Here is a 17,471-nt window from a genome sequence, read left to right on the forward strand (position 1 = left end):
GGCTTTTGGGTAAGAAATGTATCTAATTGATTGATTTTTATGTAGCAATAATCAGTGACAGGTCAAATCTATAAGAATCTTAGTACTGATATGAAAATGATAACTCTCAGTGAATTTTCAATAATTCAACTTTTATTTTGGTTATAAAACTTTCTGTGGTAGAATAATTGTACTTCAAAAGTATCTTTAAATGTTGACTGACAAGATATTCCATTTATTGAATTAATAGAAATTGTATTTTAACTTTACAGATTATCAATATGCTGCTGCAGTTCATGTGTGAAGTTTGCATTTTAATGCTTTCATCACCCAAGCATTTCCAATTTTTTTTTACAAAAAGCTGTTAGAAAATGACAGAGCCATAATTCTTTTTACACACACGCACACACACAGATTTATTAAAATTTGTTGTAGCATTAAAACTGAGAAACTATTGCAGCATTTTTGAAATTGTGTGAAAATTAACAATGATGTTAAGGTTTTATTGCAGAAACATATGGTTTGTAATTTTGAGGGACAGCCTCAATTGTGAAAAACTTTTAGTCCAACTTAACACATTTAGCCCAAACACAATATTTAAAGTTGCATATGAGTCTAAAGAATCTGTCTGTTATTGCCAACTAATTGACTTGTTGTCTAGATTATATAAATTCAATGCTATTAGCTTGCTCTCTTTTTATATGGAAACCTTGAAGTACAATAATATCATGTATAAGATGGTGATAAAACTTCCATGTTGAAATTCCAACTTACTTGAAAGAAAGTTAGACCAGGCAATTATAAATGAAGGTTATTAAATCTGTTTCATGGCTCTTCCAGTTTTCAATTATTAATTTTAATGTGGTAAACATTATTCCTGTATCAATGGTTTAATCTACCTTCCTGTTAATTGAGACTCAACACAACATCAAAATATTATTCCCCTCAAATTCCCCTTGAGCAATCGCATAGTTTGTCATCCACTCTGATTCAAAAGTTGAGAAATTAAGGTTTGAACTTATGCCATAAATTATATTTGTATCACTTATTAAAATGTCTTTTTGTGTAAAATAGGAACACTTCTGGTGGACAACTTACAAATTACAGGCCATGCAGGCGGCTCAAATCCTACTATTGCTTTATCGTTGAAAGGCAACAATGACTATTGGGTCCTTCTGGATGCCGTCAATCAGAGGCTGTATTTGAACAGTACTGGCCGAGTTCTTGACCGAGATGTAAGTTATGCACGTGATGCTACACTTGATATTTGAATTGTGGGGAAATGAAATTGCATTGTTCATTTTGGAGGTAATTTCAACAGTTCATCTCTGACTTGTATTCACATTCAATGAGAATCCTTCCAAAATGAACTGATTGTGGAAATACCTTTGTATTTTCTTTTAGTTTTGCAAAATGCACAATCCACACACTCACTCACACTCTCTCTCTCTCACTCACTCACTCTAACTTTTTTCTGTCTCTGTCTTTTCTTTCCTCTCTTTTTCTTTCTCTCTCTTTCCTTCTCTCTCCTTCCTTCTGTCACACACATCATCTGTCTCTCTCTCTCTCTGCTCCGCCACCACGCACTCTCTGCCTTTTGCTCTCTCTGTTCCTATTTCTCTGCCTCTCTCTCGATCCCTCTTTCTCTTTCCTGTGTGTTCTCTCCCACCCTCTTTCTCTCCTTCCCTTGCTCTCCTCCCCTCTCTCCTCCACTCCTCTCTCTTCCCCTCTTCCCCCTCTCTGTCCTCTCCCCCTCCCCTTCCCCCTCCCCCTCTCTCTCCACATCTCTCCCACTCTCTGTCCCCTCTCCGCCTCTCTTCCCCTCCTTCTCTCTCCCTCTCTCGCCACCACTCTGTCCCTCCACGTCTCTCTCTCTCTCTCTCCTCCCCCCACTTCTCTCCTCCTTCTGCCCCCAGCTATTTACAATCTACAATAATGGGCTCTGTGGCCAATCAGCAGATGATACAAAAATAGATGGGATAGTAAATTGCAGAGGGGAAATAAGAACCTTACAAATGGATAGATAGGTTTGGAAAGTGAGCCAAAATGTGACTGATGGAGTTTAATATGGATAAGTGTGAGGTCATGCATTTTGGTCGGAAAAACGGAAAGCCATCCTATTTAACAGAAGGGGAGAGACTTCAGGATGCTCCAGTGCAGAGGGATCTGGGTATCCTTGTTCATGAGTCACAGAAAACTCACATGCAGGGAAAGCAGATAATAAAGAAAGTGAATGGAATAATAGCTTTTATAGCTAAAGGAATAGAATATAATGGTAAGGAACTATCGTTGTGACTATACAAGACATTATTGAGACCCCACCTGGAGTTTTGTGCACAGTTTTAGTCCCCTTAGTTGAGGTAGTGGCATTGGAGGCAGTTCAGAGGAGGTTCACTAAATTTATCCCAGAGATGAGGGGTTTGTCATGTGAAGAGAGATTGAATAGTTTTGGTCTCTATTCTCTGTAATTTAGAAGAATAAGGGGAGATTAAGTTAAGTTATTCAGGATGATTAAAGGTATGGATAAAATAGACACAGAGCGGATGCTTCCTCTTGTGGAGTGTTTTAGGATGACAGGTCAGAGTCTCGGGGTAAGGGGTAGCAAATTTAAAACATAGCTGAGGAGAAACTACTTCTCCCAAAGGGTTGTGAATCTGTGGAATTCACTATCCCACGGATACTGGGATAGGGAGTAAATCTAAGGAGGAATTCAACATATTTTCAATTGGTCTTGGGTTGAAGGGATATGAAGAGAAGGCAGAAAAATGGGGGTGAGGAGTATATCAGCCATAATTGAATGGCAGAGCAGACTTGATGGATTGAATGGTCTAATTGCACTCTAACATTTTATGAACTTAAGATAACCATTCAGGTGAACTCATTCACGCAAAAATTAAAAAGTTGACCTATTTCTTCTTTCATGTAATGTACTTATAATTGTATGTGTGCTTTTAGAAGTTGTTGAGCATTTTGTAATGATTGATTGCTGTTTCAAATTATTGTCTTGATATTTCATGAGACACCCATGTGTTTATTCAACTGTGATTATTTTTCCTCTTGTACTTGTAACCTTCAATGCTAAATCCTGATGTCTGTAACTTTCTGGATTTTTTAGGTCCTTGCAGAATGATGTTCATTTTCATTTGAAAGAGAGTGAATAATTTTATTTAGCAGGATATATTTTCTAAAGCAATATATTGCCTTTTTTTTTGTTGTTTCTTTCCCAGTTGCTTTATTTTCTAGCTTATTATCATTTGTTTTGTATTTATGTTGCACTCTTTTATCCATCTGAGAAGTTAAAGACTTAAATCTCCTGGGCTAATTAAGTATTTTTTCTTTGCTTTTTAATCTTCATTCCTGTCAGATGAATATGATAATTTTTTCATTTTCATGGAGGAATTGTAAACCTGGGATATAGCCCTTTTGAAAATCTAAGGTTATTTGCTTTTTCACTTCAGCTGTCAAATTTCAATTCTCTTTCTCTCATCAATAGAAAAAAAACATTTTGCCACTGTATCTGACTTTCCAATATAGACTGCAATAAAAATGCACTTCACAATTTGAGTGATGGGCAAGGAATCAGAAATTGAAGCTGCATACCTTACATACTTTGGTTCAAAGAAAATACATTTGCCAAAGAGCACTTGTTGGCGAGAACACTTCACATGTAACTTTCAGACAGTATAGAACTCCTAACTTATTTTGTGCCCAATAGAAACAGTAATTTTGTCAGAGTATGTCAGCCAATTTATTGAGAGAAACATATAGCCAACCATTAAACTGGTTGATATTTCATTGTCTTTCAAACTTTTTTTGAATGAGTTTTACACGAACTCAGAGGCCAGAAATGGAGGCAAGGGTTGGAACAGAAGGGAAGACCTGTGATAGTATGAAAGGCAGGAAAGATTAAATGAAGAGGTATAATAGTCTAAGACACTGGAGGTGATAATAAAAGATGCATAATATATTTGAGGTAGGGATCTTCAATTTCCATCGAAAGTGATTTGGCAACACCAACACTGAATACTATTGACTCAGTTGCCAACTTAGTCTGTGGCAGTCAGGTCATAGAGATTCAACAAAACTACTTGACCTTGTCTTCATCAATCTGCCTATCTGTAATGCATCTATCCTTTACAGTATTGGTAAGAGTGACCACTGTACAGGCCTTATGGAGACTAAGTCACATTTTCACTTTGAGGTCGTTCTTCCATCATATGGTGTGTGGAGCATATGTCCTGTGATGTGGACGTTTTGCTGCTGTCCCTTTCTGCTGTGCTTACTCCTGCTCATATAATCACGTTATCATGTGATAACCTAACTATCTCTAATGTAGTAGCAACTGAAGCATATGCACCTGTGTCGATCAGATTATTCTCAGAGTACCACCCACTCTGGGGCTCCTCAACACACTCCCTTTTAGAATCATCTTAGCATCACCCTTTTAGGAAAAAGCTGAGTAGATTTTGTTCTCTCTCTCTCAATGGGTTGTGTGACTTTTGAACTCTCCACTTAAAAGGTAGTCTCAGCATGGCCATTAAATATTTTTAAGAAAGAATATTTTTATCCTGGGGTATGTCAAGGGTTATTGGTAGATAGATGAGAAATGTGGAATTCAAATTGCAAATAATTATGGGCTGAATGGTCTCTTTCTCTGTTTTGTACTATCGTATACCTTTGAAGGTCAAGTACATGAATTAGTGACAAGGGAAACGGTGTAAACTTACCATAGTGCATATCATTGCATTTCAGTAAGTTGTGACGTCAAATCAACAAGTGATTAAATCCCATATGGCAGTGCATTGTTTAATGCTATCACCAGATGTCTGGGCCATCCCATCTCTCTGACACTGATATCTGGTCTGTGTGAAACTCTGTAAATCCAGAGTTTCCTGCTTTATCATGATCAGGATGGCTATAGCTGTGGTTTGACCCTTGGAGTTGTGCACTTTCTTCTGCATGAGAGAAATTAGTGTGTTATGAGTGTGATTAGATTAGATTCCCTACAGTGTAGAAATAGGTCCTTTGGCTCAACAAGTCTACACAGTCCCTCCAAAGAGTAACCCACCCAGACGCATTCCCCTACCCTATGTATACCCCTGACTATGGGCAATTTAGCATGGCCAATTCACCCGACCTGCATAGCTTTGGATTATGGGTGGAAACTGGACACCTGAAGGAAACCCACACAGACACAGGGAGAATGTGCAAACTCCACGCAGGCAGTCACCCAAAGCAGGAATCAAATCTAAGTCCCTGGCGCTGTGAGGCAGCAGTGCTAATCACTGAGCCACCATGGCGCCTACACATATAACCTAAAGAGAGTCCATTAGTCCCAAACCAACTCATCATCAATGAGCCCTGTGCTGCCAGCATTCTTCCACAGCCTCATCGCCATCTACATCAGACCCAACCAACCAACATTGAAGTTGCCACTCTCCAACTTAATCTTTCGTTGCTGGGCCAATTGTCCTTTGTCACCATCTCGCTGAATTCTGCATTGGACCCACCAATTTCAGAGTCTCATCTCTCACTGCTGGGCCTACCTTGTCTCCACCGATGTAACAACTGCCAATTCAATGTCAGGTCCCATGCTCCCACCCAGAAAAGTAAGTATGTGCTCACTCGCTGTCACCACAAGGTCTGCCCTGAGCCCACTTGTCATCGCCACAGGGTCCACTTGTCATCACCATGGCATCCACGATGGGCCCTCTTGAGTCTATGCTGGGGTCCTTTGTCACTGCCGATATCATCCCAGCTCAGGACAATTGGTAAGTAAAAAGATGAAGATCTGAGGAGGTGTCTGGAGAGAGGGAAAAACCACGGGGAAGCCCAACCTGCATTGGTCAGCAAGAGTGCTGTTCAAGATAATACCACGTCAGGTAGTGATGGTTGTCATCTGAAAGTGGAATAATGTTTATCTTACAACCTAATGAGGTCACTGAAGCATTTCTGATACTGAATTCAGATTCTGTGCACCACACTCATACTGAGTTGAGTCACATCTGCTGTTTACATGATTAACCTCTTCCTCCTGTTCATAAGAAAGAACATCATACTTTGTGATCCTCAGCACTTCCAGCATTCCCAGGTAGAGTCAGAAAACAAGAATAAGAGTCTTCCTACATCTGTCTGCAATGTTCCTGCCTTCATTACCCTTCAGGAAGCAGCTTTCTTCAGAGTCATTCTGACTCTTGCTGGGATCGTTTTATAAGGAGAAGCTTCTTGATCAAATGCAAGCTAACATTGTGCCTGAACTATGGCACATTTAAGAGAGAGATGAGGAGGAATTTCTTCTCTCAAAAGGTTGTGATTCCATGAAATCCTTTGTCACTGAGGGTGGCTGTTGAGGCTAAGTGTATTAGTGGTTGAAATAGTCAGATTTTTAATCAGTCGGGAAATCCAGTGTTATGGGGATAAAGAAGGAAAGTGAAGTTCAGGCTTATCAGCTCAGCCCTGACCTCACTGACTGTTGGAACAGACTCAATGAATTAATGGCCTACTTTTGCTCCTACGGATGTTATGATCTTAACTCTATGGTTGGTTGGACAGGACAGAACTGGGATTCTGAAGTGTTGGCTGATTTAAGTCGCCACAGTCTGCCAACACAACTGGCGGGGCAGTTTACTTACAACTGTGTTTAATTACCTTTCCTTTATTGTTATTAAAGCAAATGTCTGGAACTTACAACTTAACAGCACTGTTGAAGTATGTTCACAATGATCCATCATTTTTTTTCTTGAGGATATGTCTGAAATGGCAATGAATATTGAATTGAATTGCGTTAGTTATATACTCAAATGAGAATAGTGAAAAGTTTACAAGTCACCACTTATGGTGCCATCTTAGGTACAAGGTACCTAGGAACAAATTCTTCAGTACAAGTTCTTAGAAGAAAAACGAATTAGAAAAATAAAGAAATTTTTAAAATCCAGCATTACATATCATAGGGATAAATTAGAAAGTAGAGAAATAACATGTTCAGAATAATAGTCCTTCCAACTCAGTCCATGCTGAAAATTAGCCTCCAGTCCATAAAGGGCCTTGACTCCATACCACGCTGAGTTTCACCTCAAGGCTGGGAGACCATTCTGGAATCACTGAGGCTGGGAGGCCAGCTGGGCCAGAGGTCTGCCATGGGCTGCAGAAAAATCACCATGCTGGGCTGAGAAGCCCCCACGCTGGGTCAAAAGACCACCATACCAGGCAAAGAGACTGCCACACTGGGCTGGGAGACAGTCATGCTAGGCCAAGACGATGACTTGCCAGCTCCTCGCTATGACCAAGAGTCTGAGCCCACACTGAAGCTGGGACTTCAAGACATAACTGAGAAGAAAGAAGAGAGAGAAAAGCATCACTCAAAAGAGGAAAGAAAGGAAAAGAAATGGGCTAGCTCTGGCTGAAGTCTCCTAGTCCACCGCCATCTTGGAGCCTGTAGGTGCAGTATCTAAATCCTAAGAAATATGTATTTTTCAACGAATTTTACAAATCTGATAAAAGATTAATTTATCCAGAGCTTCACTGTCCCAATAATTCCTCAGAGTACTTATTCAACACTAATCACTTGATGTCCTAAGGAGCAGAAATGGAGCAGGAATAAACGAGAAGGTGGCCATCTCATTGGTAGCAATGCCAAAAATAATTAAAGAAATACCTTAACATCCAAAATATGACAGGAAGTAGTTTTGTCAACTTCAAAAGACATTCAGCTTTGTGTATCCCCTCGTTCCTTTACGTGACCATTCGTGACAACAAGTATTTCTGTCTCATGTTTTAAAATTGCTTCCCTCAAGTCAAATCTTTTTCAGGTGGCCTAGTTTATTTTACTAAAATGTCTCAGAACACTGTTCAAATTAAACACTCTGTATTACAATCATAGGGTCATACAGCATGGAAAAAGACCATTTGGTCCAACTCATCTGCGCTGATCAGATATCCCAATCTGACCCGTTTGCCAGCATTTGGCCCATAATCCTCTAAACCTTTCCTATTCATATCCCCATCTAGATGTCCTTTAACTGTTGTAATTGTACCATTTCCTCTGGCAGCTTGTTCCATACACTCACCATCCTCTGCATGAATAAGTTACCCCTTAGGTCCCTTTTAAATCTTTCCTCTCTCACCTTAAACCTATGCCGTCCAGTTTTGGTCATTAGTGTAAATTAATTCTGCTTTGTAATTTATCGAGTATTTTCATTGATTTTGCAATGGAGACTGTTATGATTCGCCCATCAATGATATGGTTCATTTCTTTGGAAAAGTGCATATTTGATACAACATATTTTCATGAAAGAAGTTACATTTCAATGTAAATTTTGGCTCTATGGACAATTTGGCATGCCTGCATTCAGCATTATGTCTTTGATTCAACTAACTAATTCTGCAGATGAAAGTGTCAGCATCCTCACCTCTAGGTTAGAAAATTGTGAATTCAGGTCCCATTACAGATTTGAGCACTTTATCTCAGTTGACACTTCAATGAAGTACTGAGGGACTGTCTGAAGTCCCGAATTTCAGATGAGTTATTGGATGTGAAAGATCCCATGGCACTCTGAAGAAATGTTGCCAATTCTCCTGATTTTCTGGATTACATTCTTCCCATAACGAAATACATCAAAACAAGTCACCATTAATTTGCTATTTATGGGAGCTGGCTGAATGGAAATTGTCGGTGACTTTTGTCTGTACACCTTCTATTTGAAAAGTAATGCAAGGATTGTAAAGTACTTCAGAATGTCCTGAGGCCCTGATAACATGCTATATAAATGCAAGTTATATCCTGAATACAAACTATCTTAGCATCATGAAAAATGACAAGAACAATTTTCTTTTTAAAAAGATACTGTATTGGGACTACTGTTCTTCCCTCTTCATAGGATTCCTACAATGTGGAAAGAGACCATTTTCGCCACTGGATTCACACTGACCTTTCAAAAAGCATCCACAAGACCCAGCCTCCCATCCTATCCCTACATGTCCCATGGCTAACCCAGTTAACCTGCACAACCCTGAACACTCCAGGGCATTTAGCACGCCCAATCCACCTAACCTGCACTTCTTTGACTGTGGAGCACCTGTGGAAACTCACAGAGAGACAGGGAGAATATGCCAAATCCACCCAATCACCTGAGACTGAAATCAAACCTGGGTCCCTGGGGCAGTGGGGCAGCAGTGCTAACCACCATCTGCTGTCCTTGTCCAAGCTGATCTGTCTGATGTGCTAAATTTATTTTTAGTTGGGGAGGGTAGAGGAGGTTGATTGCAAGAAGTGGCGGATGGTGGGTGGAGATGGAGGTTCAAGCAAGAAGATGTTGATATGAGTGGTATATGTCAGGATAAGTTACTTTGGGACGTAGTTATGTAAAGAAAAGTAGTGCAATTAGATTCTGTGACATCCATGACGTTCAAGCCTTGTACAGTGAATTGAATTATTGCATGACTGACTGACACCAATCTTCTGTCTAACATTACTCTGCTTTAAAAAGATTAAAATCTGTTTTTGTTTGTATTTCACTTGCCATTGCTACACCTAGCACAGTCCTATACCCGAGGAGCAAGACCAAAATTCAGGAAGTCTTAACTGTGTCAATTTCAATTATCCACATGAGTGCCCCCTTTGATTATGATGAATAATTGAAGTCCCTTTGTATTTGTGAAATTCAGTCATTCATGGGGGATTCATGAAATATGCTTGCACATATGCAAATTCAAGCTACAATTTTATTCCTTACCCGTTGCAAGGGATGCATGTTGCCTTTGTTTTGGAATTATCCTATTATTAGGAGTATTGTCTGATTGGAAATAGTAATGGAGAAGGGATTAACAACAGAGATCTCTGTTTGCAGCAGTGGGAAATAATTTGAATTTGTTGGTATTACTTTGGCAGGGAAGGATTTGGTTGTTTACACTCCACCAGACTGGGGGATGATGAAATTTTCACGTCTATGGAAGTGGCAAAGAGGAGACAAATTCTTCTCATTTTGCTACCTCTGCAATTAACCAATAGGTGAGAATGTCCAGAAGGTAGTTTTGTTACATGCCAGCAATTAACACTCTTAGCAGTCAATTGATGGCCACTTAATGGCCTCAAATTGCATCTCCCAGAACACCTTCCTCCTTGATAAGTAAGATAGAAGACTAGAAACCACAACAAACCACTTGTCCAATCTGGAGTAATCGTAGATTTAGTCAGTGGGTAAAGAACTGGCCCTTGCACCTATCTGCCCATGATGCCCACACCACTTGAAGAACGTTAAAAGAAACCTGCCTCTTGCCACTAGAGAAGGCCTCAACTGGCAGTCTTCAGGACCCTGAAGTTGCCAGCTTCTGATTGGCCAACAGCTTTGGGCTCACTACTCATCCGTATAATGCCTTTCAGCTCTCAGTGAGCTCATCAACAGGCTGTCTGATATGCTGCCTCACTGCTGGGAGTAGTGAATCTTTGTCTCATATCTTTGCCCCACATTTATAAAGAAATCAGAAGATCTTGGCCAGTGTTTCAAGACGTGTGGGCCAACTGATCCATTTAACAGAGCAAACAAGAGTACCTAAAAATAAAACAAAGAACTGTGGATGCTGAAGAGTTGAAACAAAAGCAGAAAATGCTGGATCATAGAATCCCTACAGTGTGCTAGCAGGCCATTCAGCCCATCATGTCTGCACTGATCCTCTAAGACCCACCCCTTTACCCTATCATTGTAACCCTGCATTTTCCATGGCTAACCCACCCAGCCTGCACATACCTGGACATTATGGACAATTTAGTGTGGCCAATCCACCTAACCAGCACATGTTTGGATTGAGAGAAGAAACCAGAGCACTCAAAGGAAACCTGTGCAGACATAAGGAGAACATGCAAACTCCATAATATAATCGCCTGAGGCTGGAAACAAACCCCTGATCCTGGCGTTATGAGGCAGTAGTGCTAACCACTGAGCCACTGTGCTGCCCAAAGAGAAATGCAACAGGCCTGGCAGCATATTTGGAGAGACAAATAGAATTAATGTTTTCAGTTCAGTGATCCCCCTTCAGAACTGGTTGCAGGACCACTGAACTCAAAAATGTTAATTCTGTTTTCTCTCTATAGATACTGCCAGACCCTAGAGAAATTTCCCCAGCAATTTCTGTTTTTGTTTAAGAAGAGTACCTACTTGTCAGGAATCATGCTCAGACAGGCAAGAAAAAAGTAAGTTAACTGAGAATGGACAAGGGATATTCTAGCAAAGCACAACAAAGTAGTGAAGAAAGGGCAGATAATAAATTTAATTTGAAGAAATTTATTAAAAATTTAAGGAAAGAAATAACATATTGCATTCAAAGATTAGAGAAAACCACTATACAGGTTAAAAGGTTCAGCAAATGAACAAAAACTTAAATAACCTAATCGCCTCTGAGCATAATTGATGCAGCACTAAATATGAGGCACTTCATACGGTGAAACATTAATCCTCAATTCTGGCTCAGTTTTAAGTGTGAAATGCAATGAAAGGAAAGAATGGAATGGTACTCTTAGGCATGTAATATTGTTTCTTCTTGTTTACTTCCTGGAATCCTGTGATTAACATTATTGGAGGAACCAATATCACCTTTGAGGAAAGCTAGAGAGGAGCAAGAAATTTGACCTTGCTGGCATCATCTGAATCACAAGTCTTTTTCTCAGTTTCTATTGTTTATTATTTTGCATAATGCAACAATACTGCTTTGTTTTCCCTCTCGCATTGTCCATTACTACAGAAGCCTGATCAACTAGCTGAAGGATGAACAAAAGATTATGAGGGTAAAGTGCCGAAGAATTTTGCATGTATCTGAGGCAGACTAATTTACAAATGTGCGTGAAGTTCATTACTGCATATTTATTTGTCACTTTAGTCACTTAGCTAATTTAGATTGGATGCCAGTAAATAATTACTGCCAGTATGTTTTTAATCATAATTCTGCTGCTTTAGGCCGTGTTTAGAACTGCAATTTCAGATTAGTTGAGTCTTGCTGCTATCAACTTTACTTATCTTCCTGTCACTAACTTGTCATGTCAGTACGCCATTTTGACTTATCTTCTTGTCACTTGCTTGTCATTTCAATACACCATCTTTCTCTTATGCTAATGTGTCTGTGTTAGGTCTACTATAATGCTCCAGCAAAGTCCAACATAACATCTCATTTTCTGTTACACGACTTTACAGTCTTCAGGACTCAACATTGAGTTCAACAACTTCAGAGCACAAATATGGCCGTCCATGTTAATTAGATGCTCCTCCCCCATGTCTTGTTTGTTTTGTCTGAATAAAGTCGATCTATTTTCTACTGTTTACACCCACTATTAACACCCATTTTTTAATCTATGTCAATCCTCTACGACAATTGGCTCTCCCTTTGTCTTTTCTTCTGGGCACTGTCATTATCTGTTCTACTCACAATTCCTTCCCCTTTGCCAACAGCTTAAAAGCAATAAATTTTCCAACCTATTCAGTTCTCCTCAAGAATGTTTTGGAGCTGAAACACTAATCCTGTTGCCTTCTGAATAAATGCCAACAGGCATGCTAGGGTTTCTCTGGCACTTTCAATTTTATTGCCATTTTCCAGCATCGACAGTATTATATATCTTCATTTTTTTTAAATCAAGGATGTTGACACATTGTGTCTTCCAAATCCTTCTGAAGTAATGTTACTGTAAAAGTAGTGCTGTTACATAGGACACAATCATGCATCCTGAACCCATGATATGCAGAGACGTGTGCGGGTTAGGTAGATTGGCCATGCTAGATTGCCTATAATGTCCTGGAATGTACATGTGAGATGAATTAGCTATAGGAAATGCAGGGTTACAGGGATGGAGTAGGGGGTGGGTGTGGGTGTGGGTGGGATGCTCCCCAATGGGGCAGTGTGGATTTGATTGTCTGAATGGCCTGCTTCCACACTATAGGGATTCTAAGATTCAATAGACCATAAAAAGCTCTACACATGTGTTATTCTTACTGGGCTGAGTTGGGAATTTAAAAGCAACTTAACAGGCATGCTACCTGTTAAAGCGACGATAATTGTAAATAGCTAAAAGAATAAAAAGTATAAGCAAGGGGTCAAAGGAATGGACATAAGTTTGAACAGAGAATGAAAGATCAACAGTTGGGCATCAATACAAGGTAAAAGCATTCATGACAAGACACTTCTTTTAGAGTTCGGATTGATTCAGCAATATGTGCACAACAAATCAAAAAGTACTTTTGAGAATGATAAAGTTTCAGATTTGATTTATATTGTAGAATTAACCAACATAACAATAAATGTGCTGCAGCCCGCAGAATATTCACAGGATTGGGAAAAATATGCTTTCTGTATATTGTACTAAGCCTGCATTTAATTAGGTATTGGCAACTTGATACGGTCAAATGTCACATTATTTGTGATTGCCATCTTAGCGGTTTGTTTATATATTTTTTAAAAAAGCATTGACTGAAAGTTCATAATATAACATTCCAGTAATGCGCATGACAGTTTTTCATACAGCAAACCAAAATGTTTCAATGAGATTTGTGTCAGTAGAATGGGCAGAGATTGATAAATTCTTCATGTCACAAGGAATTAAGGGCTACAGGGAGAATGCTGGTAAGTGGAGTTGAAATGCCCATCAGCCATGATTGAATGGCGGAGTGGACTCGATGGCCCGAATGGCCGTACTTCCACACCTATGTCTTATAGTCTTATGGTCTCATACCTTAAATAGCTTTGATTCTGAAATTTTCTCTTTGTTTTATCATTAATAGCCTCCATCAAATATCCAGTCCATTGTTGTTGTACTCGATTGCCTAAACCTGCGGGTTGGAAGTGTCATCAAGCATGAAGTGCGAATTATAGTTAGGGATCGGAATGACAACTCTCCGTCTTTTCAGCAATCAAGATACCACGTGGAAATCAATGAGGTTGGTATGCCAATGGAGATAATCGATTAACTGGCATGCAGCTTTGACACATTACGTCTTTGTGGTTAGTTTAAATGCCCATGAAGTTAATATCTGTAGGAGTTGGTATGAATGTCAGTCTGAATGTTTATATGTATTTGTGTTGCAAATCAGAACAAGCTGTTTACTATTCCATTTTAAAAAGCGTAACAACAATGCCAATTAATTCATCCTACTGAAATAAGTTATGACTAAATATACTGTGCTTGTGTGATTGGAAATAAATGAACTCAGTCCTTGAAAATGATTGAAAATGCTTCTGCTGTGTTGAAAATTGTTATTTGAGACCTTTAAACAAGCTGTGACAAAAAAACATTAATGTGCAGAAAGTGTAAACAATGATTGAAGTTGCTTTGGAAACAAATCATGAAGCATTCAAAATCTTTAAATTACCATTTACTCCTGAACTGAGAAATGGTCCTCGACTATGTAAGTCCTATTTTTTAACACATAATTAATAAATGGTGAAACAAAAATAGAAATTGCTGAAAAGCTCAGCAGGTCTGACAGCATCTGTGGAGGAAATCAGAGTTAATGCTTCGAGTTGAGTGACTATTCTTCATTTTTTCCCACAGATGTCATGAAACTTGCTGAGCTTTTCCAGCAATTTCTGCTTATGTTTCTGATTTGCTGTTCGTTTTTCAGTTCTTTTGGTTTTTATTGTTAAGTGGTTCCTGTTTCATTGTGAACATAAAGCTGATGGGAACTAAATGGGATCAGATTATCCAATTGATCCATCCTTTCGACTTAAAGGTGAAACATTGTCAGAGTGATTTGAGATTCAGCATGCAAATTATACTTTGCAGTGTGACCATAAAAGAAAATAGAATACAGGAGCAGGAGTAGATCAATTAGCTCTTCAAACTTGCACTGCTATTCAATATATACACAGTTATGTTAGTGGTCAGACAACTAGATTAATGATCCAGTGATCTCAGTTCAAATTCCATCATAGCAGCTGTAGAATTTAAATTTAACTAAATAAAATCTGAGCGGTAAAGATAATATCAATAATTATGAAGCTATCCCATTGTTCTAAAAATCTATCTGGTTTACTGACTTCTTTAGGGAAGGAATGGTGCCATTCCTACCTGGTTTAGCCTATGCACAACACCAGACCCATTGGAAAGTGTTTGTCTCTTAATTACCTTCCAATCTAACATGCCTTCAAGTGTTTTCAGGAAAGTGGCTACCATCATTGCATTTTGCAGGGAAATTAGATATTGATAAGGAAAACACTAGCTTTACCAGGGATGCATGTATTCCGTCAATGTATATTTACATAAACATATTTGCTCAGTAGTTATTCTGATTGGTTGCTATTGCTTCAGCAAGTACCTTGTCTATCAACATAAATTGGGTTTCTGATGAACTTGCATTGAAGTTTCAGGAGCATGCTCAAAGTAATTAACTTTTGTGATTCAGTTCCTGGAGGGCATGGTTGCATGTAGCTTAGCTGGTATAAGACATGTGCTAATATCACAAAATGAACGTTATCTAGCCTGGTTTACCTTGTTTGTTTGTTGCTTGGCAATTCTGCAAAAATACTTTTAATGTCACCAAAGCTAATATAGCTCCCTTGAGTGATTGGAAAAATGATGGACTAGATTGAACAGGAAAAATATGAAATTCCTGATTCCAAAGCCAGCCATGAACAAGAATGTACTGAACACTCACCAGACAAAAACATTGGAGATGTTTACCTAAACAAAAATTTTTGAATTTATTCCTATGACCTGTAGTGCTGGTCTTTACTTCTTTACTTTTCTATATTTTTTTCCCTAAGACTTTATACTTGCAAATCTGCACCTCGGTACTTTTGAGATGGCGCCAAATGTGGCAACTTGTAAACTTTTCGCTGTCGTCTTTTGAATACATGTGACAAAAAGCTAATCCTTATCTAATTCTAAAATGTAGGATTTTGACAGCCTCACACTTCAGGTTGTTTAGCTCAGAAGAAAATTTGTTTCTTGGGTAAGGACACATCCTCACACAGACAATTATCAGGTGTTATCACAAATGCTATTTTTCCACTCAGATCAAGGATGGTGTTTGCCTTACATCCGTTGTATTATTGTCCACATGTTTTGCAACTGCAATGCTTTTAAATAATGTACTTTGATCAAATTTGCAAAATTTGCTATTGTGTTTGGTCATCACATTTTACCTCTGATCGGAACAAGCAGCACCATAGCCAAAATTATAACAAATTGAGAACAACAGTGATGGAAAGGTTGAAAAGAAACAACTAGTATAAGTATTTTTATATTACTTTACAAATAGACATTTTAGGGAGACATGCAGGTGAAAAAAAACACTCTGAAATGAATTCAGGTCAATGGTTAACAATGCCATAAATATGCACATTTGCATTGAAGTGACCTGACCTAAGGAAAAGGATTGAGTTTTTATATTAAGAAAGAATGCTTCACCAAGCTGAGAGAGCAAAACAAATGTCATCCTGTAAATCTGCAGAAATTACAAGTCAACTAGAAGCATTTGAGTTATAATTATGAAAGCTAAGTCTTGAAATGGGATAAGTTGTGCCTGCAAAATAAAAATACTTTTTCCTGGAAAATTGACTACAAGGGGCCTCAGAAAATGTAAAATTACTGGAAAAAGCAAAAGATATGCACCTTTCTTGGTGGGTGCAGTTTCTATCGCAATACTCAATACTCTATTTCCACATTGTCCCCATAACCCATGATGCCTTCAAAGAATAGAAAGTGTTGTGTCTTCCTTGAATATATTCAGTGACTTGGCCTCCATGGCTCTCTATTGCAGAGAATTTCATATATTTACTACCCTTTGTGTGAAGAAATCTTTCCTTATCTTTGTCTTAAATCAGAAGTCACATGATACCAGGTTATAGTCTGACAGGTTTATCAGATATCACAAACTTTTGGAGTACTGCTCCTTTGTCAGATGAAGTGAGGAAGGAGAAGTGCTCCGAAAGCTTGTGATTACAAATAGACCTGTTGAATTTTAATCTTGCGTAGTGTGACTTCTGGCTTTGTCCACCCCAATCCAACATTGACACCTCCACATCTTAGTCTTAAATAGCTGACCTGTACCCTGAGACTATGTGACCCGGGGAAATGTCCTCTTGCATCAAATCTGTCCTGTCCTGTTCTGTTGGATTGTTTAATGGTTAAATCAGATCTCTTCTCATCTTTCCAAAACTCAAAAAAAAATACAGGCCCAGTTGAACCAGTCTCTCCTAATAGGACAATTTTGCCATCCCTGGTATCAGGAAAATGTGATGACTGCGCAGATGTTAGAAATCAGAGTCGAAGAGTGTGATGATGAATTTCTACTCGAAACATCGACTCTCTTGCCCCTCGGATGCTGCCTGACTGGCTGTGCTTTTCCAGCACCACACTCTTCGACATCCCTGGTATCAGCTGAGTGAAACTCTGGTGCACTCCCTCTATATCAAATATATTCTTTTTTAGATTGGGAGACTAAAACTGCAAGCAATACTCCAAGTATGGTCTCACCAAGGCCCCGCATAAGTCACATTAGTGAACTCAAATTCAC

At 38.9% G+C, this 17,471-nt stretch overlaps 1 protein-coding gene across 1 annotated transcript in view; it reads left to right on the forward strand.

Annotated features, from left to right (window-relative positions):
- Nucleotides 1-17,471, forward strand: part of pcdh15b (protocadherin-related 15b) — a 642,771-nt gene that overhangs the window by 103,415 nt on the left and 521,885 nt on the right. The window contains exons 4-5 of the mRNA XM_060841768.1: nucleotides 1,054-1,214; nucleotides 13,737-13,892. Of these exons, the coding sequence (XP_060697751.1) occupies nucleotides 1,054-1,214; nucleotides 13,737-13,892 (317 nt within the window). The remainder of the gene's footprint in view (nucleotides 1-1,053; nucleotides 1,215-13,736; nucleotides 13,893-17,471) is intronic.

This window comes from Hemiscyllium ocellatum, chromosome 22 (assembly GCF_020745735.1).
Source record: "Hemiscyllium ocellatum isolate sHemOce1 chromosome 22, sHemOce1.pat.X.cur, whole genome shotgun sequence".
NCBI lineage: Eukaryota > Metazoa > Chordata > Chondrichthyes > Orectolobiformes > Hemiscylliidae > Hemiscyllium > Hemiscyllium ocellatum.